Source organism: Dioscorea cayenensis, chromosome 7, assembly GCF_009730915.1.
Source record: "Dioscorea cayenensis subsp. rotundata cultivar TDr96_F1 chromosome 7, TDr96_F1_v2_PseudoChromosome.rev07_lg8_w22 25.fasta, whole genome shotgun sequence".
Taxonomy (NCBI): domain Eukaryota; kingdom Viridiplantae; phylum Streptophyta; class Magnoliopsida; order Dioscoreales; family Dioscoreaceae; genus Dioscorea; species Dioscorea cayenensis.
Genome location: NC_052477.1, coordinates 29,208,294 through 29,235,571, shown reverse-complemented (window position 1 = coordinate 29,235,571; position 27,278 = coordinate 29,208,294). Strand labels below are relative to the sequence as shown.

Below are 27,278 nucleotides of genomic sequence, written 5' to 3'. Positions count from 1 at the left end.
TCAATATAATTTTGGACGGTGGGAAGAATCCTGATCTAGTACACACATTGTCAAACCTCTCATAAATTCTATGTATTTAAATTCTTGCATTAACTAATTGCTTTGATGCAATTAAGTTTATTTTCTTGCTGTGAGTGGATATGAACCATGCATATATATATTTCACAGTACATCTAGACTTTTAATTTCCTAAAGTCTAATGCAACAGAAGATATCATTTTGATCATAGAAGAGCCAGAAAAAGACAGTGAATCTATTCTAAAGATGCATGATGATGTTAGAAGGACAATCAAATGAAACAGAAAAGATGAGATGTATTTGGACATTAGAAACTGACCCATGCTTGTGGTGCATGGTGGGGAAGGTATACCCTTAAAAGCATGACAAAAAAATTGAGTGGCTATAATTAGCTCAAAAAATATCTAGCATGCTATCATGCAACAAGTTGGCTGACATTTGACAGCTTGATTAATTAGTGGTGAAGTATTAATTGGTTGTATTTTGCTTTCAGAGTGTGTGGTTGTTTGCATGCCACCCTCCCTAGTAACCTCCGGGCGTGTAGTCAGTGTCCAGTCTAGTGCTTGTACGTGCATGGCTTTGCATGGCTTTGCAATGGCTCTCACATTATGTTATATCTATATCTATATCTATATCTATATATATATTAATGGTTTACGTTTAACATATGAAGACTGTGGACGTGGCCCATGAGGGTAAACCTAAAGGGTGTTTATTAATGATTTCTTGTTTGAAAGAGAGAGTTGGGTGTGTCTAACACAGTCAGATGCTAATATTTTAATTGAGGAAAGGGATTCTTTGAAAGAAGAGAAGAAATTAATTAGCTGTGGTATTCTTTCTTGAGGATTATTGGATTAATGACACACTACCAACCATGATAAGTCTCTCACCAAAAGATTTCTTGAGGGTTAAAGGTTGGCTAAGTCCATTAGATATCTATATTCATCACCAATCTTATGCATATCTTGAAATGATTGTTATGAACTTCTAGAAGAAATATCTTAGCTGGCTGGCTATTTTTTTTTTTTAAATGTAGATGAACCATAAAATTTCTTAAGAAAAAAAAGGTGTCATAGCATTAATTTCTTCATTATTTATTTCCCATATGCTTTTGATTATAGTTTGTCTTTTCTTCTTTCTAATATGATCTTCTATCTTATCTTTTATTATTATTATTATTATTATTTATATTTTCATTGGTGTTTCTCCTATATTTATTTATTTATTTGTTTGTTTTATTAATTTTATTGTTTATATTTTCAAAAAATTGTTTTATACCGATAATTCTTTGGTTTATATATTAGCACTCATCCACTATATAGAATATTCGTGTTTTTATTAAGAAGGCAAATTCGAATTTCAGCTCAAATAAAGTGAGGGTATAGGTGGGTTGAGGTATTAACTCTTTAATTACTTGTGCACGTTCCTCTGACGGTGTGTCTTGTCCATTTTTATAAAAAAAAAAACTATTAATATATTGAATATTATAAAAATACAAAGATGTAATTAAATATAACATTAAACTTTCTCAAAACATTCCACATTGAAGGATTAAAAGAAATGGGAATCATTTCTTGTGCTTTTAAGAAATCCAGATAAAAAGGATTACATAATTTTGAAGAAAACAATGTTTGAGTAACTCTTCTACCTTAATTCATTAAACTATTGATGTTTGGTACTGCACTAACATGATGTAATATATGCTCATGATCCTTCCCTCCAATCATTAATCAACAAGAATTCTCTGATCAGTAGATAGATATCAATGGCAAGCCATCTAACTTCTCTTGTATTCTTTCCTATAGCCATGATTATGATGATGATCTCCATGTTCATGATCCCTAGTGTGTCCTCTGAGCTCACTCCAGACTTCTACAATGATGTGTGCCCAGATGCACTGCCAACCATTAACATCTTAGTCAATGCTGCTATTGCTCTTGATCCAAGGATGGGTGCATCTCTTCTCAGGCTCCATTTTCATGACTGCTTTGTAAATGTAAGTACATGAAAAATTACTTATCAAACTATGTATCATTAATGAATGCATGCATGCAGTATTAATTTTGGCCTCTAATAAAATGTTTAAAAGCTTGCAGGGTTGTGATGGATCAATTTTGATTAGATGATACAGAGACATTTAAAGGAGAGAAGACAGCAGGGCCAAACAAGAACTCAGTGAGAGGCTTTGAAGTTATTGATAACATTAAAACTGCCATCAATCTTGTGTGTCTTGACAATGTGATCTCCTGCTCTGATATATTAGCAGTTGCTGCTCGAGATTCCGTTGTCGCTGTATGTTTTTTTATTTGCAATTAAGTTGATATTCAAATCTGCATTGAGAGATTTCTAATGTGTGATATATTACATGTATAAATTGTTTTACAGCTAGGAGGACCTTCCTATGAAGTTCTACTAGGCCGGAAAGATGCAAGAACGGCGAGCATCGACGCGGCCAATACTAATCTCCCGACACCTTTCTTCAACTTCCCGGCTCTTCTCTCCAACTTTGAGTCTCATGGTTTAAATTTACAAGACCTTATAGTTTTATCGGCTGCTCACACTATCGGTTTCGCTCGATGTGTAGTATATCGTGCTCGAATTTACAATGAAAGTGGAAATATAGATAATGGATTTGCAAGCTCTCTTCAAGACCAATGCCCGGTTTCCGGAGGGGATAACAACCTTTCTTCCTTGGATGGTTCTCCGGCGAGCTTCGATACGGGGTATTTCGATGATTTGATGAATAGGAAAGGGTTGCTTCACAGTGATCAGCAGCTATTCAAGGGTGATGGTGGTGCAAGTGACATACTTGTGAGTTATTACAGTGAGAACCCTAGTGCTTTCTGGGATGATTTTGGAGCAGCCATGATTAAAATGGGGAACATGAGTCCCCTCACTGGCACTGATGGAGAGATACGTGAGAATTGTAGGGTGGTTAACTAGATACAGCAAAGAAGAACACAAAAGGAGAATATTTAGTGTTATTTCCTTTTTCCATTTGGTAGTCATGATTAATTAATTATATCATGAATGATTGATGATGCTTTGGGGGTTGATAAATGATAATGGTGGTGGTTGTGAGAGATTAATTTTTATAAACTACAGTGAATATATGGTACAATTTATGCATGTATGAATAACTTTATTCTTTCAATTTTTTAACACATTAAGATTACATAATATATATGACACATTGACACATACACAATAAACTAACAAAAGTCCAACCTATATATAATGACTTAATCAATTAATTGACCTTCCCACAATTGATCCTGATCTCCCCATTGCTCCCTGTCAAAGGACTTATGTTGCCCATCTTCACCATTGCACTGGCGAAATCACTGTTGAACTGAGAGGAATTGGAACTGTATGTGTTCACTTGAGAGTCAGTAGAACCATTGTTAAACAACTGCTGATCAGAGTGCAGGAGTCCCTTCTGGCTAATCAAGTTCTTGTAGTAATTGTTATCGAAGCTCGTAGGCGTGTTAGTGTCGAGAGGGGACGTATTGTTATCGCCGCCGGAGCTCGGGCAATTGCTTTGCAGCGATGTCTTGAAGGAGGAGTCTATGTTGGTCTCGTTGTAGATTCGACTGCGAAATGATATGCACCTTGCTTGACCTATTGTATGTGCACCTGCACCATCATCTAGGGTTAGGGTTTCAACTCAAAATAGCTTACAATGTATGAGAGTTTATAAATATATAGATTGGTATACCGGCAAGCGCAACCATGTCAGTGACACTAAGGCCTTGTTTGGAAAATGATGATGTGAGATTACTGAGATCAAACGTTGGTGATGGAATGTCACTGTTGGCAGTGCTTAGGCTTGCTGTTCTTGCATCTCGCCGGCCGAGTAGTACCGTCCATGAAGGGCCACCCAACTAGCAGAACAAATTTTATATATGATCGACATGTTAGACATCATTAAGTAATTTTTTTTTCTCTCATGTTTTACAGTTTATAGAGATCGAAGTTATGCATGCGAACTTACAGCAACTACAGCGTCACGAGCAGCGACAGCGAGGATGTCGGCGCAGGACACGGTTTGGTTGCAGACACTCTCAACCTGTGACTTGATGTTGTCAATAACATCAAGCCCCCTTATTGAGTTCACGTTCGGCCCAGCGGTCTGTTCTCCGGTGAAGTTGGCAGTATCATTCAGTAGGATAGAAGCATCACAACCCTGTTACATGATAAATATATATATCTAGTTAATTAAACATGTTTGTTCATGCATCACATAGAATACTTTTAAGGCAGACAAGCTGTGGTTATTACATGCATGGTTGACCTTGGGTGATGGCAATTTTTAGGATAATTAAAATCATGCAGAGAAATTGATGACAAAGTAAGAAAAGATAAGGTAAAAGGAATACTTGCATTGACAAAACAGTCATGAAAATGAAGACGAAGAAGAGAAGCTCCCATGCGAGCCTCCTTTGTTAACAGCTGCTTTAACAGCACTTTGGATGGTTGATAAAGCGTTAGGGCAAGAGTTATCATAGAAAGTTGAAGATAGCTGAGCTGAAGCCATGGAAATGGCTGCCAAGAAGAAGAAGAACAAGGCTAAAGAATAAGTAAAGGTGGCCATTGTATGACACTTAGAAAAGAAAAGTAATTGAGTGAGGGATGCTTCAAGCCATTGGGGAACATAAGGTATTTATAGAAAAGAACTAGATCTTTTTTTGCATGGCTCTTGGACATTAATATCTTACAAGAATATTATTGTGTGTCAACCTTAAGAAAAATACACGGAGTGAGATCCAGCTATTATATTAAATAGTATGTTGTGGAATTGTGTGTGAATGGAGGAGATTAAGAGAACCATGTTTTGTCAATAAGTTCAGGCGCTACCCTTGATTCTTTTTACATGGCTTTGCATAACAGACCCAATTAACTTGGAACCTTCCTAGTGAAGTTATTTTAACTTAGTTATGAAGGCCTCCAATCTTTTTTGTCACTTCCTTTTTTATCATCTTAGTTGTAAACCATTGTTTACTCAAGTGTTGATTAGTACTCTAAGATTGTGAGATTAGTTAGAAACTTAGTGTATTAGGTTTGAATTTGTCAAAAAGAACTTTTCTTAGGGAGTTATTATTGGTACCTACCCAAACACAAACCGCGTCAACATGTACTCTTCATGGGGAGTTATTAATTATTAGCACCCACAGATAAAAGGGAGTCAAAATGAACGTGAGAGAGGAGAATATTAGAAGGATAATATCTTTCACGCCTTAACTCTTGCTTTGAATTATTTTATTAGTTTACCATGAATCTAATTATAACAAAATAGTAAAATAAATATCAAAAATTACCTTCTACTTTTAAAAACTGAAACTCTTAATATAGCAAAGGTAAAGAGGGGGAGATGATGGTCATGATGGTGTATAGACACTTGAGCAAACATAAAAACTAGGAATATTTATGATTTTATAACTTTATAGGATTATTATTAATTTGTTAACTTTTTATATTTTGAATGATTGAACTGTAATTTATCCACTCAACCAAATACTAAAATAATTAGAACACCAGTCATTTTTTAAAGTTTGATTTATGGTTGGAAGTTAAATATGTTTTGTTTGACTATTAGGTTAAGGGTGCTTTCAACAATCAAGTTGGCGATAGTCATGCCTTCAATTTAATTTCCACATTACTATGCCTCCGGATTGACGTATTAGGTATGAGCGAATTGGAATCAGATATTGCCTTAGAAGACCTAAAAGATAAAACAAAACATGTAGGAGACTTATTTGAGAAGGGTGGTTGGCATGATTCGTTAGGCGTACATGGTCCATTTGGCACCATTATTGTGAATTTTCTTCAATTACAATATTATGCTCCGCATCTATGATAAAGTTGCCTACTCTTATGTTTATAGCTCTTTTGTATAGATAAATCCACTTCTAGAAAAGCAGGCACTCTTGATCTATATCAAGATGATTTGGTTACAAAAAATTAAATAAGAAAAATAATGTTTAGGCGCTAAAATGTTTTCAATTTAGCATGCAAATGTGCATCAGCCAATCTATCAATCAATCAAAAGATGCTTGTTATTTGTTAAAAGTGTGTGTGGGTGCGTTTGCATTAGTTAATGTTGATAGGCCAAATGTATTTATAGAATCTAAATAAAGCAGACACTTGCAATGTTGTCATAAAATGTCTTTTAATTATAAGAAATGTATAAACCTAGAAGCATAAGTAATAGAAAGCATAATTAATTAAACAACTAGCGTATTAACCAAATACATGTATATTTTCATAAATTGTACAAAACATGTGAATAGGAGTAATTAACGCCTTCAGTTTAATTATCATTTTTCTTTCTCTTTGTAAAATCAAAAGCATTTATTATTTAAAAGAAAGATGATTTATTTGGAAACCAGGATGTTACAGGAAGGGTAGACTTCTGAGAGAGTCCAAATTTGAGATGGGATCAGTTGGCCGGTGCTGAGCTCAAATCACATGTTTGAGTATGACAACTATCATCATTTCAACTAATTACGCGCAATCGGCAACGTTGGCATCTGATTGTAAAGCTTATAAAACTTTTAAATCATAATAACATGATTGACTATGACACAGATGTTGAAATTTAGCAAAGAAAAAGTGAACGAGGAGTGGTTATGTATTTATATATTTATTTATTTTTAAATTAATATAGTTTAACCGCACTCATAAAATAAAATAAAATAAAATTATTTAGAGCCTTGACCAAATCAAGTGTGCATCACAACCACATATATTAATTAAGCAACTCAAACCATTTTCCCAAGGTGTTTGAAAAAAAAAATCTATTTTAAAACAAGAGCTTTCCATTGCCATGCAAATGCAAAGTCAATAAAAATTTTCAAACCATAATAACACATGTTTAATTTTGCCCTTAATAATGGCATTAATAGAAGAGCGACTTCAACCGTTTTGGCTTAGCGTAGGAAATATCATTTTAAAGCAAGAGTTTATATCCAGTACCTTTCCAAGGAAATGCAAAGTCAATGAAGTATTGGAAACATAAAAATATGTTTTGAGTTTGACACTAATTATGTCAAAATTAATAAAACAATAGGTTTTCACAACCATTCCAACAAATGAAATTGTGATCTTAAACACACACGGAACATAACGTGAGTAATAACAATGAGGTGAATTTTCATTTTTTTAATATATGTGACTTAATAGCATCTATGAAATAACTTTTAAAATGAGTGAAACATAGAAGCATCACACCAATATAAATTGAACTAATTTAAAATATGTTATTGTGGATTTAGAGAACGCGTGTTGTGAGATACTTCTGGGGAAAACTCTAATATTTACAATTTTTATTTATAAATCCCAAAAACTCAACCAGTTGATTAAACAACTCTTCTCTTACACCTGACTTATCCACAATTCTCTTTAAAAAGGATCCCTTTTTCATATAAAAAAACAATCCCTTTTTCATTTATCAGAAAAAGCATTAAACATAGGCAAAATGATAGGTCAGAAAATAGATCCCATTTCTAAGACTGATTCAGTTTTATATCACTCAATTCACAGACAACCCAACCCATATAATAAAGCCGCCCATCATCAACTTAGATGCCAGCCCATTACCCAAAAAAAGTAGTCCGGATCAAATCCAAGTTTCTACTTACCTCCAAGGAAACCCATAGATGCAATTGTTTCATTAAAACACTAATTAAAGTAAACCCCTAGTAACTAAGCTCCAATCTAGACACAAAAAAATGGGCATCTTATACCCCAATTCTTCCTCAATGTCCTTGTCATGCTTGTGCTTCTACAATTTATACTTTAGAAGATGCCAATGTTTGGATTGTTGTGGGTTTAATATAAATGTTTTGTGGTTTAGTATAGACAACTATTACTAGCATCATGTGGTCGTGGAGCATGATAGCATTTGTACTACTCTAGAAGACAAAAAAACACAGAGCTAGCGAGAAATGCATGCCTGAGTAGGAGTTGTATGTATTTTCTACTCCAAGTCACTGGTTGATACCTCCGCCTCAGGCAGTTCAAATGCATCTATCTCTGCAAAGTAAGCTCGCTGCTGTTCCACATAATCCTGAGGCAACAGACTCACTTGTTCATCCATATTTTTTGATGTTTTGCAGTGTTGTTTCTGTAGATGAAGCACACAGAGTGACCAAGGTGTATACTGTTACAAAAGAATGAAAAACTGGACAATAGGGCCATGACTGAAATGATCTTTTTAACAGATATAAAAATATTCAAATTTACGCTTCAATTTTAGGCATAAAGCAGAGCAAAACCTGCATAAACAACATTGTTCATTTTAAACAATGCAATATGAGACCAAATTGTCTTAGAATTAATTCTATTTCAATAGTGATGGCATCAATCGGGCTAAAAGAATTGCGAATAAGCCTGCTAAATGCCTTGGAAATATTGAAACCTGTCATTTGTTAACTAGAAAATTGCATAAATATGTTGAAAAACAAAAACAAAAAAAAAAAAATCGCTCTCAGAATTGCAAGGCAGAAACAAAGATAGCATGCAGAAAGTCAGACAATACAATTAATGATGTCAAGGTTGGACTGCATTACTCAAAACCTATTGTAGAAGACATGAATAAGGAGTAAGGAACTCAGGATGAAATATTGTGCACCATAATCAAGTTCATATAATTTACATACAAAGTAATTTATCATGACTTGATTTAAGCAAAAATATCAGAAAAACAAAAAACATAATATAAATAACCAAAATATTATAAGATACACAATAATGATGAAGAAGGCAGAGTGGGCTGATGAATAACCGCTTGTCTTCATGAGACTAATTATAGTTTAGGTACTTTCTAGTCTCATGTTTTTATGGAAATATCCACAAAGCTCAAGAAGAAATTGCAAACAAAGATCAGTTAATATGCATCCATCCTTCATTTTATTATGCTTTTTCAGATCAAGGAAATATTGAGCTTCATGCTATAAAATAACTCAACCTTCACATTATAATCAAAACATCCATGATCTGGCTTTAACAAGAAAGTCTGTTAAAAACTATATAATATCTAATACATAATGCAACCTTTTGAAACACCTTTACAACATCTACATTCTACACTATAGGCCGCATTTGGTATCATAGCAGTTAACATTTAAACCCTTACCATAATATTTTTAATGGCTATGAAAAATGCAATGTGTTTCCATTTGTAAAGAAAAACAAATTTGTGAACACATAAACAGAATGTAGCGAGATAACAAACCTTTGCTGATTTCTGATGAGGAACTGAAAAAGTACGCTTCTGAGCAGTGTTCTCACCTTGCATCTTTGATTTACCCCTAGCGAAGGCATGAATGTCTTAGACAACCAAGTGAGTTAAATGAAGCATATAATTAACAACAACATTGTACAAAATATACCAAATGATTTCTAAATTCTCATCCAAGAGACACTCAATTAGAATTTATATTCTACAATCAAACCTCAAGGAAGGTCGAAGATCTCAATGTCATTCACTAGATCATTGTCAAATGAAAATCTCAAGCTTTAGGATTAATCAAACCCAATTTCACATATTATATACAGAAAAATTGTTCTCATATGCTTGAATTAACAAGAAAATCCACATTAATAGATCAACTACGAAAGCCATTCGAATTTCTAATGATTAAGAAAAAAAAGAAAAAGAAAATCAAACATGGAAACAAACCTCCAATTATTTCATCACAAGTAGATTAGATACCTGATTCTTTTGATTTTCTCAGACGGAATGCAATTAATGCCAACGAAGCAATCCCCAACTGCTATATCAATCACCCAAAAAAAATCAAAACCCTCTGTTCCGATTCATGGAATCGCAACCACTAGGGAGGGAGAAGAGAGAGTCAATTACCGTGATTAATTTTTTAATAAATATAAATTTTTTTCTCTAATATAATTTGTTTTTAGAAAATTTTTTAAAAACTTATATTTTTCAAAAATTAAAATACAGAGACTTAATAAGAACAAATTATATTAGAGATATCAAAATAGTAGACTGACAATATTAAAAGTACTAAATAAGGTATTCTATCTTTTACTTTTTAGTTGTGGCATGAGATACGTTTTGGGTATTGAATCAACGGCTGAGATTGCATTGCTAACAACCAATCCAGATCAACGTTCCAGATTAAGCATTAGTATCCACCGTCGATTTCAATCAAATGTTGATGATAAACGGTTGCGATTCAGTGGGGTCGTTCTATCATCAGTGTATCTCCCTGCGCGCGCATTCTGGCCGTCACTTCTCCTCCGCTGATGATGGCTGGTGCTCTGCGTCTCCCTGTCGCCCCGTTGCTCTTCCCAAACCCTAGATTTCGAATTCCCACATCGAGGTCCCTTCTACGAGGATCTGGATCGATTAGGGTTTTCTGTTCGTCTTCTCCATCTTCGCAGACCTCTGAGATTGAGGAGCGGCGATGGGGGCCATTTCGCAAGAAGAAGGTTGTCATGCGCGTTGGTTATGTGGGAACTGACTATCGAGGTAGTTCTTTTTTATTGGATTGAGGGAAAATGGAACAGGGGGTGTGGTTTCTTTACCCATCCTCCATCTTGGTGTGATTTTCGTTGTCTTTTCGATGGCTGATTTGCTTGGATTGGCTTCTTTTGCAGGGCTTCAGATGCAGCGAGATGTCCACGCTTTGTCAAGTAAGATCGCATTGAAAATTTTTTATGTTTATGTGGATTAATGCGGATTATTTGATGCAAAAACATAGATTGCTGGTGTGTTTTGGAAAAATAGAGGGAAACATAAAATAGAAAAAGAAAAAAAAATTATTAGTGTGCTACCTTTAGTTGTTTGTCAATGTTGATATGTTCATCTGTTCATCAAACAAGATACATGAAAATAATTTCCATTTTCTTGACTAAACCTAACTGAAACTTTACTATTTCTCTTTAGGGTATCATGGCCTTCCACTTTTCTTGTGTGTTAATTTGTGTATTTGGATATGTTTTTGTCAATATGAAATGCATATTTTATTTTAGGTTTTTTTTTCCATTTCTGTTGTTGAAAGTTGTTATACCTTTTCCTAGCTGTCTTAGTGGTTGTAATTCATTATTCTCTGAAATTCTTATATTTCTATGTCCCACCATTAGTTTAGTCTGTATATACTATTGATGGCTTAGCATGTATGATTTTTATCAGCTTAGCATGGATGGGCTTTTGCTAAAGCATTCCAATATTGCCGTGTAGCAATTGAGGCAGAACTGGAATCTGCCATCTATAAGTCAGGCGGGATCCTTGATAGTAATTATGGAAATCTACATAAGATTGGGTGGGCCAGGAGTAGCCGTACTGATAAAGGAGTAAGATATTTTTTTCTCTATCTCTTAATTTAATTTCTTGTTTATATTTTATGTTTTAGTGTATTGATTCAACCTTCATCAGGTTCATTCCTTGGCGACGACAATTTCATTGAAATTGGAGATTCCATCTCATGCATGGAAGGATGATCCTGCTGGTACTCTACTTGCAAGTTATGTTAACTCAAATCTGCCCAGAAATATAAAGGTTTTCAGCATTTTACCTTCCCAAAGGCAAGAAAACATTTATTTGGATGTTTAGATTTAATCACCATGCTGATTTTTTTGATGAATGAAGCAATATACAGTTTTCTGATAACTGTCAGCTATATTACAAATCATATGCCTTCTTGTACAGATCATCCTCAAAATTGATTTTTTTTTTAATGATATACAATTAGACAAAATGGTATTTTTATGGAAGTTCTTGAAGCTATGGATAATGTATGAAATAAGTTCTTTGTGTTTACTATTCAAATGCAAGTGGTATTAATTTGTAATTCCAATTTCATACTTTCATGTAGCCACGGATGCAAGTTTCTTTACTTTCCTGTGTATGTGATTTAAAAATAAATGTCCGCTACAGCTTCTTTTTGATCCTTTTGCTTCAATCTAAGTCACTTTCTTTCTCTTAGGAGTTTTGATCCAAGAAGAGAATGCAATGTTCGGATGTACTCTTACCTTCTACCAGGAGAAGTTATTGGGATTAAGAATGACAGCTCCGCTGCAGAAATAGATGGCCATATATCAGAATTCAATGCTATCCTAAACAAGTTTGAGGTACTTTATCATTTGATTGGTCATGTTTAATCTTTCATGGGTCTAACTTATAATGGTAGTATCATAGTTTTTTTAATTTTTTGTTCGTGGGAATCAGTTTTATTCATTTATTTGCTCTTTATCCTTGATGAAATAATGTTTTCTCCTTGTGTGGGTAATAAAAATTGATTGATGTCCTATTTGATGAAAAACAACTCTGAGAAGATGACAAGTAAACCACTTTGCTCATTGAAGTAATTTTTTTGGAAATTATGCCCTTGCTTAGTCTAGATCTAGAATCTGAATGTTTGGACATTGGGCTGTTTGCAGCACGTGATAGTTATTTTATACCATGGTGGCTTGATTTTGAATTCAATATTTGATGAATTTTGGGTAACATGACAGCTTATTAGTTCTTCCATAGAATCTATAATATAACAAATAAATGTTGGAGTAAGTGCTTGTTAAGAATCTATATCATCTTTTCAGATATGTGGCATATGATGCTATTTGGTTGAATCTGCAGTAGGAATCATCTAATAACATGGCTTCATATGGCATTCCTCCCAGGGAGAACATCCTTTCCATAACTATACTATCCGGTCCAAATATAGGAAGCAACCTTCTGGGCATATGTCTCGAAGGAGAAGTTTCTCGAAACATTCCGTGGGCTCTAACTCCAAGGATGATAGCAATCTACTAAAGTATAACAGCGAGGGGGCCGAATTTGCTATCTGTGAACAGAATCTGAATTCTTCATCAAGGAGTAATTCCGAGGATTTAGAATTTGAAACTTTGACAGAACAAATTAATGAATCTACAGATGTAGAAAAGAAATTAGTTCTTGCAAGATGGCTTTATGAGCCTGATGAGATGGATAGAATAGGTGCTTCCCACTTCAGAAAGATATACGCATGTTCATGTGGAAAGCTGGAGATGCTATCCGGGGTAAATTATATTGAGCTGTCTATATGTGGAGAGTCCTTCATGCTACACCAAGTAAGTGTACTCTCTTCATGGTTCATATTTCCTTTTATCTTTGTTCAAGCAAGACAGAGTGCTCACTTATTTAATGTGGCTGCTATTAAGAAGAATGTTGCTCATTATGCTCAACTCATTGTTGCAAATGTTATTGATTATTTCAGTATTAGCCATTGCACTTCTAATTTTGCATTTGATTTAGATGACTTAAATCTTGGAGCATTTATTATATTATTATTATTTTTATTTTTATTTTTTTTATTTTTGTGGTGGTGTTGGTGGGTGGGTTCGTAATACTTATATCATCAAAGGTTATATAATTTTCTTTGTTGGCTGATCTTAAAAGCCAGTGCCCAGAAAATGTTGTTAACTGAGGCTTCATGAACAGATAATTAACTCCAATTTATAGGTGTATCTTATGATTACTAGAGATACCTACCCAACCAGAAACATGTTAGCATGCATTAGGAAATAGTGAATGTCAAGATATCCGCAGCTTATCTACATATTTAATTGGAATGAATCTACAAGTCTTAATTCTTAATGTTCTAATGTTTCATTTCAGTCTTGCGAGCATTTAATATTTAAATTGTCCCCACAGATTCGGAAAATGGTTGGGACTGCAGTGGCAGTTAAGCGGAGATTGCTACCACATGATCTTATAGAAATGTCTCTTGCTAAGTTTTCACGCATTGTTTTACCCTTGGCCCCCTCAGAAGTCTTGGTTCTTAGGGGGAACAGTTTCTCTATAAGAGACCGGCCTGGAAATATTATTCGGTCAGAAATCAAAAGAATGGAAGAATCTGAAGAAATCCGGAGATCTGTGGATGAGTTTTATTATTCAATCTTGTTGCCTCAGATCTGTAATTTTTTGGATCCTTCAAAATCTCCTTGGAAGGAGTGGGTAGATAACCTGGATACACACACAAGTATACCGGATATGCAGTTAGGGGAGGTCAGACAGGCTTGGAAACTGTGGAAAGAAAGATTCGTTGAGCGAAAAATTGTTGGAGTCGCCATTGTAGATCATAAACTTTCTGCTGGTCAAATGTGCGGATGATGAAAGCAGGTCTATCCATCCTTTCAAGAAGCATTTACTTTTTATGTAAGTGCTTTCGCTGACTTTTAAAGTTTGTTTTGTCTCTATGAATATCTTATCTCTATGCCATATATGTTGATTAAATAGGCTTTATGCTGATTTATTTGCTTTACCTTAACACATGCCATGACATTTCAATTTCCACATGAAAACAAAGCCCATATTGTTTTCTCTCATTCTTAATGGTGATAGGATGTCTCCTTCTGTTCACATTTACCCGTGATATATATTTTCCATCATGAGCTTTTCTAATCTGTGTATGAAGCAGCTTTTTCCTCTTGTTTGTCTCCCCTCCAATCTTCTTGCATTGTACTATACATGATGTTCACCTCTGTATAGAGCGCGCATCACTCCCATGTAGTGCTAATGCATCAATCCACATCATTCTTTTACACTCTTTCTTTGAGGCTTGTCTAATTTACTTTACTGCCAAAAAAACTGCATGCCTTCATTCCTGTGTTACGTATAACTTTCAACTTTATTTATGTTTTGCTAATCCCATCCTTTTTTCTTTTTCAGATTGATTGCTGACTCACTATCATTGGAGTACCCTTTGCATACACATGAGAAGCTGAAGCTGAAAACAAGCCGCAAGCTAAAGGTGTGATTGTTAGGTCCATTTTGCTTTTCAGTGAAAATGAAATTTTTTTTTTTGGAGAACATGTTTGCGCTCTTATATTTAAGACCAATCTTAAGAAAATACATATTATATTTTTCCCATTATTAGATAAATCCAGGTTTTTGTTTTTGAACATTTTCTAATTTTTGCCAACTGATTACTTTGAAATTCAAAGCTTTGTGGGTAAATTTGATGTATTTGAATCTGTTGTCTATGTAGTGCAAACTAATAGATTTTTACATTATAAATTTTATCATAACAAATTTTATGCATTGTATTTTTACATTTAAATTATTTTTAAATTATATTTTGATTAGGTTTGAGAGATAACTAAAAATATTGATATTTTATTTATATTTTCTAAAATATATGTTTAGACGGTTTTTCTGTATATTTACAAAGTATAATACACAAATATCATATTTTATTTTTAATAATTTGTTTAAATGGTTGACAATAAAAAAATATTTAATTATTTGATAATAATAATAATAACAATAATGTATAAAACATGCATTCGTTTAGTAGTTTATAACATAATGTTTTTATTTTATTTTTAGAACTTGTTTTCTAAAACAATTATGTTTTTGTAAAAACAGTAAATAACAATAGGAAATCTTTTATAAAAGCAAAAATAAAAAATGGGTTTGTATAAAAAAAAAAAAAAAACATTTTCAAAACAAACAGATCTTAATATGCCCTACACAGTTACTGCTTTTAGTTAACACCATATTTCAAATTTGATGTTGATTTGAACACGAGACTTGATGTTTTTTTGCAGGCATATGACAATCTTGTTCCTGTTCTCAGGACAATGGAAGACTGCAAGATGATATTGCTTGCTGAAGCAGGATTAGGTGTTATTCCATTATATTGTTGGATTTTATAGTATAGCTGTAGGACATGGACAGGGCTGATATATTATTAAAAAACCATGTTACTGTATTCCTGCTTCAGTATCACAAACTGCCCTCATTACTGAGATGTTACAGATTCACACCATTTTACTCTTCATAATCATGCAATAATCAGGGTGATAACAGCTGCAATGTTTGGATGGTTTTTAGGGGAGGTTTATTTATGTGATGGTTGTAGAGGTAGTAGCAACTAGCAACGGATGACTATGGATTTTATAATTGTCTTTTATGAATTCAACTGGATTCCCTTGAGTTATTGTGAAAAATAGGTCTGTCTAATTCTAATAAAAAGTCTTAAATTGCTGTTCTCTGTTACTTTCTGTATGGCACAGGGGCATGCATAGAGTCCTGCCTCAAGGTCTGCATTATTTTGGTGAAAGGTCCGACAAGAGCATCAGGTATGTTCCCTTCTTCCCCATCAGTGTCTCCTTTAACTAATCCCAAAAGCTTCATCATTCATGTCCATTTCTGTCTTAGTGCCCTAGAATAACATGTGAATATCAAACGTATGGTTCTTCCTTCATAGCTTTGGATTCTCTCCCTAAATAATGATCATGTGGTCTTCTCTTCTTACCACACAACTCCTCAAGTTATCATTTCTTACCTATGTGTTGCAAAGTAGTAAAGCAAAAGAATGTTTCAGCTGGTGCATCATATGATAGAATTTGTATTCTTGGTGAATGCATGTGAAGGACATATGCACAGGTTTTCACATTCTTGCAAATTGATGCTTATTATTCACATATTATGCGAAGATATCTGATTCAATAAAACAGCTTTACAGCCCACCACAGGAGAAAAGTAAAAACAAAGGAAATTAAGGAATGGGCTGTTGTGTGCTCAATCTTGCTCGCTTCTTTCTGAACAATCTTTGATAGCTTGCAGCACTGCTTGTTTCACCACCTGAGCATCCAAGTTCGCCACCAGATTCTGCACATTTATAAGCCCGTGAATATCACATTTGCATCTCTGCAGGGAATGCAGGAAGCTTTTTGTTCACATGATTGTCATAAGACCATGCTAGTTTTGCTATTAAAGTAGAAGTACTTTTTGTAAGGTCGTATGTTCAATTGTCGGACTTTGCATTTGCATGATAAATATGTTTTATATAATCTCGTTAATCAGTATGTGATTTTTCTTGTGTAAAAAAGATTCATTAAAGATTGATGGTATATAGTTTTCTCTTACTTCTCCAACAGCCTCAAGATGGAATGTATCAGTGCAAGAAACCCTAGCTTCTATTGCATTGAGACCCAACTCCTCAAAGGTCTCTAGCACAGAAACAAGCAATCCTTGTGAGCTCTTCTCAGAGTATACATTAATCAAGAAGCCCTTCTCTAGTGTTTTAACATTGACCTGCAAAAGATATGATGTCATGATTAGTACTAATGCCTTTATTGTTACTTTATTATAACTTAATAAAAACAAATAATAATATCAATTAATGGCTTCATAAAATGTACCACTGGTAATGAACTTTCTTCAACCATCCTGATACATGCTATCTCCTGGTTAAGTATTTTCACCTTTTGCTTCAGGTCTTTTATGTACTTTGATGCATCTACTATGATTGAAGATGAACTTAGCTGTACACAACAGATAAATGACAGTGTAAAGTTTCTGCTAAACAACAGCACATATGAAATGAAACAAAAACTGGTGTTAAGTTTGTACTAAACAATAATGAATCATCACTAGCTTTTTATTGATTGGTTGGTAAAGGTGTTCTCAAACTATGAAAACCAGGATTCAGAGGATGGAGAAGACTGAGACACAAGAATCACAGAAAGAAACAAATGATATATGTATATGATAAATGACTCTCTATATCATCCATCTGAGCAGAAAAATAAGAAAATAGAATTGAGAAAAGAAAAAGAATTCAAAACTGATGAAGAAGGTTATTCAAGATAGTAAAGATCAAACACCCAATGAAATATGGAAAGAGATATTCAATTCAGAAGTTCAAGCAGATTGATTACTGCATGAGAGTTTGTCACTGAACGCAGCAACTGCAGCTTCTCATGCAGTTTGGTTTTCTTGTGCCCCCTGCTTGACATCATCTCTCTTTTATCTCTCGCTATGCCTTTCTCTCAAAATCCCAAGCTCTCAAGCTCTCAATCTCTCTTTGGGGGGGATTCTTATAGGGAAGGAGGAGAGAGCTCTAAAAGCCTACAAGATATCCTGATTGGCATCCACATGAGTTGCCTAAATTTGCTCAAAAAGAACAATAACAGAGACAGTGAATTGCCAAAACTACCACCAAACTGCTTAATGGAATAGTCCAATCAGATAAGCCAATACTAGCATTATTCAATACCATCAAACATTCTCCTACCCTACTAAACAACAACAAGATCGAGCATGAAAAAGAATGACACCTTGGCAATGCACTTCTAGTCAATAAACTCATTATTAGTGTGAACTTGAAATGCATCACCATTCATGCATATATACTAAACACACAAATTAATTACCTCAATCTCTTCATTAATTTCATAAAACATGTATATATATATATATATCTATAAAAAGCTGATCTGCCAACCTACTTATCAATTTTCACCACTCTTGTATCTGAGGACCTACTTATCATCATCATCATCATCATCATCTTCTTTAACTCTATTAAAGACTTTATTTATTTTTATTTTTTACAGGCTCTAAACTCAAAAGCAATATGCCCTCTCGTGAAGTTATAATATGGATCTCTTTCTATCTCTACTGAGGACTCAGAAGGGCATTGTCCTCATGCAACACGGACAAAGCACGTACAAAGCTAAGCACTCACATGTGTGCAACCTCCATAACCCTAATCATCACAACAAAACAATGAGAACCATGCACATATACTCTTCTTCTTGTCTCTATACAATGAGACTTAGTTGGCCTCCATTGCCCTTCTAAACCCTATTATTTTAGGACCCCCCGGACCCTTTCCCACGTCACCCATCCCTCATCTTCTCCTTTTCTCTTGGAGGTATAGTACTTAGTACTTCCTATCTAGCTAGCTCTTCTTTGTAATATGTTTAACAACTTTGAGTTCATCTTAAGACAGCTTGTAATATTTCACTCACATGCATGCTTACAAGAATTATTATTTTTTTTAATAAAAAAATATAAAGGAAAAAAAATGAGAGGATAGGCCAAAATATGACTCACGAGGAGCACATATATCAGTATCATCACACCTACCAAAAACTTGTCACTATATTTGTTTGGCCACGTCACTCTGAAACTCTTCTTCTGAAACACTACAACTCTTCTTGACAGTACTCCAGTCTTAATTGGAGCTTGCACAGATGCTCACCTTTATCTAAACATGATTAACCAGATTCTCTTGCATAATATATTATTATTCAATTTTTATCTTAATTATATAAATTTATGTATGTATGTATCTGCCTGCATATGATGCTGACTGTTCATGGCTGTGGCTTTCTTAATTTTGATCTTGTGTTTTGAATAAATCCATTGGCCAAAACAAATGGAAAAAGAAAGGGAATTTTAAGTAAGAAGGGAATAGGATAAAAGAGATAGAGCTGGAAGGGCACCACCACCATGTTTGCCAGGCTCTACCAAGTTTGGCTGCATGTACTTTGAGAACCCTCTCGTGACTCTCCTTTCTGTTCATTTTTGTTTTGTCTTAGGATCAATATATATAACCAAACAAGTTAAATGTGAATGAAAATGAATTAAAACCATTTCAAATTTTAGTAAACTCATGTAATGATCAAACAAGATGGGAAAAAAATATTAAATCAATAAATAAATCAATCACTCTAAACAGCCTCTTGTTTGTGATTCATGCACTTGTGATATATATGCCACCAAAGGTCACGTGAGAGTTGGGGACTTTGGAAAGTACATTCACATGCAAATGTGACAACGGACAAACAAAAAGAAATTAAACTGTAAAGTTGAAGTGATGAGTAGCTTTGTTGTCCATGAGAGAAAGAAAGAAAGAAGGAAATATCTTCTTGTGTAGGGAGAGAGCTAAGCTTTGTTTGGGTATATGCCTGCATGGTTTCCTCACAAAGTACTCTAGTTTTTGGCTTTAGTTGCAGAATGTAAGACAATGCAATCAGTGTAAGATATAATGCCATAAGTTTATGAGTTTTTTATTTTTACAACTATACTTAAAGCTTGGGGTGTTTGGTTAGAGCTAGAGCAAGCTAGGTATAATGCATGCACATATCAATATTGGAACCACTTGTATTATATATATATATATGTTTGTAAGTTTAATTGTTTAATGAAAATGGATGAGTCAACTACGCTGGGATCGATTGGTATGAGTTAACTGCGTAGGGACGTTTCGTTTTGGGGAGGGACTGAGATCGAACCTCGCATGAGTGAGCGTGGATCGGTGTTGAGCTGCTCCCACGCTGGCGTCCATGGATTCAGTGACTTATCGCTCTCGAAATTGGATAGATTTCACTGGTTAATGTAACAAATGTTTACAAATTAGATGGAGCAAGGCAATTGTTTCTTTTCCTTGAAACAAAAATATATAATAATAAAGCTAAAAAAATAAAATAAAATAAACAAATGAAATTATGTTTTTATGAAAAAACTTATTAGATCTGCGTTTGCCGGGAGTCGAACCCGGGTCTATTGCTTGGAAGGCAATTATCCTAACCGTTGGACTACAAACGCTTGTTGTCAATTTGTTACTTTGGTGTTACTCAACATAAATATAGTACTTTCTATTGATACTTGATTGGCTATTACCACGTGCGTAGCAATGAAGTGAAATAGAAAAGGCTAATTTGCTCAAAATATGAAAATAATGATATAATTCAGGGGCCATCAAGGATATCTTGATTTATAGGAATCAGGTCTTTTTAAGTAGGGAATAGATTTTTTTGAAGTAACTCCCCATCAATTGATTACTAATTTTTATTAAATAAAAAAATGTTTATCACCTATTTGTGAAAAGAAAATTAATTTAAGATCCGAAGCATACCTTCAGTAATAGTTTAAAGATCATTGGTAGATTTACTTTATATATTACTTTCAATAGTAATGGATTTCAAATGTTCTATAGTCTTCAAATTTTTATTTAAGTATTAATTTTTTTCATTTATTTATAATCATTTTTCACCTAGGGTTCCTGAAAGACTAGTATCAGAGGGTGTAAACTGAGCGTAGAGGCGGCGAGTATTAACATGCTCAAGCTCGGCTCGTAGTAAAAGCACTCGAGCTCGGCTCGAGCTCATTCGAGCCTTAGTTTGCTCTGCTCAAGCTCGAGCGTGTATTACTCAGTTTGCTCGAGGCTCGGGTTCGTGAAGCTCGACATTCTATTAGCTCTATTAGGCTCGAATCAAAGCTCGTAAATATAAGCTCGAGCTCGAGGGCTCGTTTTAAGCTCATATATAAGATATATAATGTAATTATATATAAAATTATGATATAAAAATTATAATATTATATATATATATATATTTATTTAATTTATATTGAAAGCTCGATTAGGCTCGCGAGCTTATCGAGGTTAGGGTATTTTGAGGGCTCGAGGCTCGAGCTCAGTAAAAGCTATTCGAGTAGGCTCGAGCTCGAGACTCACTTCGCTGAATTCGAATCGATTTGAATATTATCCGAGCTCGATCTCGAATAATTTACTTGAATAATTCTCTGCTCGCTTACACCCCTACTAGTATCAAGTCCCTGTGTGAAAAAAAAGATAGATGTTGATAGGGTGGCATTATTCTTATCCATTTTTATATATTTTTATATATATATATATATATTTTTCATAATATATAAAGCAGATGTTTGATAAAACTCAAAATTTCTTCATTTTTAATTAAATATCTCACATTCTCTCATTAAACTCAATTTATATTCAATGATACATATTCAAAAAATATTTATCTAAATAAAAAATAATAAAAATGGAGTTATTTTAAGTTTTTTTTTTTAATAAACCAAGTACAAATCCATGAGGCAAGTAAAAGCAGGAAGGAATAGTCCCACATCGACTGATTGATATATAAACTTTCATTTTATATCTTCTGTTAAACTGCATCACTTCGAGCTGTGACGAAGATTGCGATTTAAATTAACCGATTAATTTCGATTAATATACTCTGAAATTGATGAAAATTTCGCGTCTGAGCTCATTTTATTATTATTTTTAATCTTTTCTAATATATATATATATATATATTTTTTTTTCTCTTTAATTTTTTAATTTATATTTTTTTCCCTCTCTTCTGATTTTCACTTCACTTCTTGAAAACCGAGCTCACTTCACTCGATCTCGAAGCCCATGGCGGACCTCGGAGAGGCCTCGTCTTCTCCGGCGACGGTAAAGACGAAGCCTTTCATCGTTAGGCTTAAGCGCAAGGCTTCACAGGAGCCACTCGATGGATTATGTGAGCTTCTTCGTCTCCAACGATTCTTCTTTGATTCCTATGTTGTGATTTCTAGTGCTGAGTTTCATGGTGTTTTCCAGGGCTGGAGATCAATAAGCATACTTCGCGAGCCTTAACATTTGAGGATCTGCTGGAAAGGGTATTCATTCAATCCAATTTATTGCCTTTTTTTTGTGTTTTTTTTTTCTTTATATTTTGCGCAATTTCTTTGTAGTAATTTGAGGGAGGTATTGGAGTTGAATATAGTTTGTGATTGTGATTCTAGAATTGGTGGCTCATATGAAAATGTACATCTTTGATGGCAGTAGTCTTTGAGTCCTTATTGTCATTTATCTTCAAGTGCATCATTAGAGGAATCAAGGACAAAGAGGGTTTTAGTACAGCATGTGGAGACTATAAGTGGTTCTGAGTGTACTAAAGATGCTTTGCTGACTTTCCTGGATCTAGTGGTAAATGTCTCTCTTTCTTTCCTTTGATCTATGCATATTTTAGTTTATCTTTCTGTTGAATCAAATAAATCCTGTTGTAATTTGGTGCTTGTATTTCTAACTTAATTTTTGTCAATTTACTTTTGACTGCATGTCATTGTGAAATTTGGAACTTTGAATTGTAAAATATGTAATTTAATGGCAGTTGGATTAGTTGTCTAGATTTGTTATATTTTAGCTTTACTTGTTCAAATGATGCTAAAGAAGTTTCTGCTATATAATTGGTTTCTGCTGTGTTAACATGTGTTCCTCATTTTAATGCTAAAAGCAAGGTTAATGTTCATTGATTGCACTATTTGAGGGTAATATGTTTATATGTTGTTAAAAACTTCAAGATGATGGCAAGTTCCTAGGAGCTTTAGGTATTGCATGATGCAATCTGTTGACCATTGAGAGAAGTTAATTACTTGAAATGAGAAAATAAACTCTGCTTATCATCTGCCATGTGTGAACTTATTATACCAAGGATATGTGTTGATGTATGTGGTTGGCACTTTTATCAGAGAAATTAATATATAAAACAAGGACATTTAAATTATATGAGAAATTGGTGTCATCTTAGATGGAAGATGAACTGGCATGTTCAATGATTTCAGTGCTGTTGATTGGTTACATTGATATATAAGTTTTATGCCTCAAAAAATCGGTAAGGTACAATAATTTTGAATTAAATTAATTTATTATTCACATGGCTAGTCTACCAATTTTGTTTTTATTATTTTCGAAAAGTTTGCTGTTATTATTTGCGTGGTCTCTGTTTGTAAAATTTTTTTACTGAGATATTCCGAACGTTAGACATAAATTTTCTGACAAACTTGTTCCAACAGCTCAATTGAATTTGAAAGAAAGTCTGCGGAATGGAGGAACTCCTTCAAACAAGAAAAGGTATAACAACTTTCTTAATCAGACAATTAGCTTGAGAAGAGCATTCCAACATTTATGATGCTTTCAATTAACTCTCAAAGCAAGCTTCATTTGAAATCTTCTGTAGTTTTTTTATCTGAGCTTATAAGACTTCATTTCACATTTGACCATGCATGTTACAAAAATTCTTTTGTTATCTATCTGTGCCACCCAACTTTCTGCATCAATATATTAAATGCCTATGCTGCTTTCCTTCTCCCTCCTGTAATAGTCTTATGATGGAATCGGTAGAAAATGTTGCTTGTGGTTTGTTTTGTCTGATCATTTATATTTTTCTATTGTTGGATTTAATGTTTGATGTGTTCAGGAAGATTTATTATAGGTTTGGCCTTTTTTTTTCTCTCTTTGGTAACATATTCAAAGTTGGCCACTCTTGAATGCTTGATGGCAATTCTTATCATCCTACAATGGCACAGTGATATTTATTCCATCGTCTTAGCAGAAACAAGATCAGTTGTGCCTTGAAGCCAGACAGAAACATGAGGTATTAATTATTATTGTTGTTTATCATTTCTTTCCTTCTGTATGACTTTTACATAGTCCTGAGTTCACTGTAGTCCTAGCTATTATTGGTGCACATGCTATGAATTCAACCTACTGATTTCCAAGCCATTTGCTTTCCTAATTATTATTATTATTATTATTTGTATTAAGTGTCTTCATTTCTTTCAATTCATCATCAGGATGCACTCATCAATGATGTCTCTGTCTAAGGTTGTAAGTGCATTATTTGAAACGTATGTGACGGTTTGGTTAATGTGTAACAATTTGATATTCCGCTCATTATTTCATAATGTATAGGATCTAGCAAAAAATGCACGCTTTACAAAAATATGGAAGAGCAGGAGGGAGGGCATGGAGATTGATCATAATTCCTTGCAAGAAATTTGCCATATCTATGATGTTGTTTGAGTTGATGATGAAAAAAAGCCCAGAAAGTTGCCGGAGCCAAAGTCATGAGTTTCTTTTCTAAACCTTTACCGAGATGTTCGCATTGCCCTTAATATTGTGAGGAGTTGGGACCTTGAGATAATTGCGATTGCAGAACTGTTTCCATTTATGATAATACAATTCTATACGGCTATCTTCCTTTATTGAGAGAAATTCCTCCCAACAGCTGCGGAGGAGATTGAATCTGATATTAGTTCTCTCCAAGGTAAAAGAAAGTTGAGATTTAACACTAACATTTGAATGTAAGTTATTAACAGGAACAAATGAGTTATCGAGCATATTTCCTGAGCCCTAGTTCAGTTTGTTGAACAGAAAATAATGTTTATGACCTGTAAGCTGTGGATAATGATGCAAAGGAAAATGAGGTCAGACTCTTTCACTGGCTACCCTCTGTAAGAATTCAGCTGTTCATGTTCTATTTCACCATTGATAAATTATATTGCATCACATTTATCTATAAAACTGTTTCTTCAGAGTGCAAGTGGACGATGAAGTTGAGTATAATGATGGTCCCCCGGAACCTGAATATGAAACTGATGATTCACATGGTGTGGTTGTCTTCGCATACTTAGTTTGTGTCTCAATGTTTATTAGGAACTTAGCTGCATTGCATGATGACTTATTCCTTTTTTTAACTTGACATTGCAGCTGAAGACAACCCACTGAATGAGTACCCTGATGAAGAGTTGTTGCAGGATGGAGGAAATGAAATTAAAGACCTACTCAACTGCTGGTCAGATATTGATTCTCAGTCCAAAGATATCATTGATTATGATGGAGATGCAGATTGGAAATAAGAATATACACTATGAAGCTTTTGATGACTTTGTACTTTTTTTTTTCTGGCAAATAGGCGACAAACACACTGTCTAAGGCGCTCGTGATGCAAGCTCAATAAACACATGTTCTAATTTTGGGTGGGTCTTGAGATTTCGATATTGGGTCTTTTCCGAAATGAATATTTGTGAAAAAAACCTTGTATCAACAGGAGAAGAGACAGTTGGTGACTATACTTTTTCATTTCAATGTTTGAAATTGTAAAGTGTCCGGTGCATATGGATGAAATTACTTAGGTAGTGTTTGTTTGGAGGAATTTTGAATTATATGTAACTTGAGTTATTTGGTTTTTAGAAATCCATTGTTTGTTTCACATGATTCTAAAAACCCATGTAACTCAGATTACATCCAATGAGAGATTTGGTTTTATGCCCAAATTGGGCGTAAGTCGAAATCCCGGGAGTTGAAAATCCTTAGGTGATGTATATATGTGTGTATATATATATATATATATATATATATATATTATATATACATATATATATACATATACACATACACATGTACATATACAAAAATATATACACATACAATACATATGCATATACACACACACATATATATACTTATACACATCTATATACATATACATACATATATATTTTATATAAACATACATATGTATGTTTACATATACATACATATACATATATACAGTTCTACATATATACATATGCATATGCACACACATATACACATAATACATAGTATGTTTACATATACATATATGTATATATGTATATGCATATATTCATATATACACGCATATACATATACTTATATAGGTATATATATATACTGATATACATGTACATAGATGTGTATATATATACACACATACATACACTTATATGCATGTTTTTTTAATGTCAGATTTACAAATCCTTCCAAACAAACAAAAAAAATCTTAAAATACAGTAATTTCACTTACACCCAACCAAACACAAGATTTGACAGCATTATATTTTGAAAACCAAATATTTTCAATTACATTGTAACGGAAAATCCACTACATTTAAAATTACATCCAACCAAATGCCACCTTAGAAATTTTTCGCTTTTAATAAACTAACATTCTTTACTTGAAAATTATAATTTTTGACAAAAAATCTCCCTTTAATGAGCAAAATTTGAATGTTAAGCTTTACGAGGTATAACTATTAGATGAGCCAACCTACACAAAATGAGAAGATGAATTTATACATTAAAAGATTATATATATCCTAATTTTAGGTTGCTTGGTCATATTGTGTGTCACGCCCTGAACCCGGCTCAATGAACTTGGGACGCTGACAAACGACCGTACACCTACAAGGCCGAAACCAAGTAGATATACAAGGCCTCAAAACTTGATCCAAAGCAGAACATACAATCTAACAGAGTTGTAATATCAAAAGTCAAAAACGGAAATTTACAAGGTTCAAAATTCTAACTTCAAATACAAGCTGGTGTTCTATAAATAAAACAAATACTCACACAGACAAAATGATAACTCAAATTTAGAAAGGATCAAGAACATAATTTCTCGCTAGCTCACTAAGATGTTTGTTATACTATTTACTCCAGATCTGAAAAAAAAAAATTCAAGAACATGATTATGAGCTTGACAGCTCAACAAGCACTCACTAAAAATATAAGGATCATTTGCAAAAATTATAATTTATCAAAATAAAAAATCAGAAATCAAATTTATTTCAAATGAACACAAAGGTCAAAATTGAGCATATAGGTTCCCCAAATAACTATTGCAAAACAAAATAACAAAATTCATATATGTACCCTCGGTGACTTAAGACAAAATTATCAGAGGTCATATTTTGTACCCTCGGTGATCCGAGTCAGAATTATCAGAGGTCGTTATTCTTCACCGACGGAAAGCATTATCTTTCTCAAAAATTCCAGAAGTTCAGAAAACTAGAATTTTTGAGTATATACATATAATAGTATTTATATGTGAGATATTTACCTAATTAACGCCTAAAAATACGC

The 27,278-nt window shown here is 33.7% G+C and overlaps 2 protein-coding genes, 1 non-coding gene and 3 pseudogenes across 4 annotated transcripts; 3 read left to right on the top strand and 3 right to left on the bottom strand.

Moving 5' to 3' along the window:
• Window positions 1-1,768: 1,768 nt before the first annotated feature.
• LOC120264957 lies at window positions 1,769-3,057 on the top strand (annotated as a pseudogene).
• An 82-nt stretch (window positions 3,058-3,139) lies between these two features.
• On the bottom strand, window positions 3,140-5,300 carry LOC120264958 (annotated as a pseudogene).
• Window positions 5,301-10,255: 4,955 nt separating this feature from the next.
• On the top strand, window positions 10,256-16,625 carry LOC120265441 (putative tRNA pseudouridine synthase). Of its 2 annotated transcripts, XM_039273350.1 has the most exons (11): window positions 10,256-10,513; window positions 10,642-10,677; window positions 11,225-11,337; window positions 11,420-11,568; window positions 11,970-12,114; window positions 12,664-13,092; window positions 13,676-14,179; window positions 14,693-14,774; window positions 15,574-15,649; window positions 16,042-16,107; window positions 16,486-16,625. In XM_039273350.1, exons 1-7 carry the CDS (start codon window positions 10,288-10,290, stop codon window positions 14,132-14,134), a joined length of 1,557 nt encoding a protein of 518 aa, XP_039129284.1. In that variant the 5' UTR covers window positions 10,256-10,287; the 3' UTR covers window positions 14,135-14,179; window positions 14,693-14,774; window positions 15,574-15,649; window positions 16,042-16,107; window positions 16,486-16,625. The 2 variants fall into 2 exon arrangements, with proteins under 2 accessions (XP_039129284.1, XP_039129283.1); XM_039273349.1 differs by lacking the exons at window positions 16,042-16,107; window positions 16,486-16,625 and having other exon boundaries at window positions 15,574-16,035.
• LOC120265442 lies at window positions 16,416-17,871 on the bottom strand. The gene is made up of 4 exons (XM_039273351.1): window positions 17,692-17,871; window positions 17,173-17,295; window positions 16,898-17,065; window positions 16,416-16,639 (listed from the first exon to the last, which is right to left on the bottom strand). The coding sequence occupies exons 1-4, from the start codon at window positions 17,770-17,772 to the stop codon at window positions 16,550-16,552; spliced, it is 462 nt and encodes a 153-aa protein (XP_039129285.1). The 5' UTR covers window positions 17,773-17,871; the 3' UTR covers window positions 16,416-16,549.
• A 2,425-nt stretch (window positions 17,872-20,296) lies between these two features.
• Window positions 20,297-20,368, bottom strand: TRNAG-UCC. Its single transcript has one exon. It is a non-coding gene; the product is annotated as a tRNA-Gly (tRNA).
• A 1,615-nt stretch (window positions 20,369-21,983) lies between these two features.
• LOC120265309 lies at window positions 21,984-25,560 on the top strand (annotated as a pseudogene).
• Window positions 25,561-27,278: the final 1,718 nt, after the last annotated feature.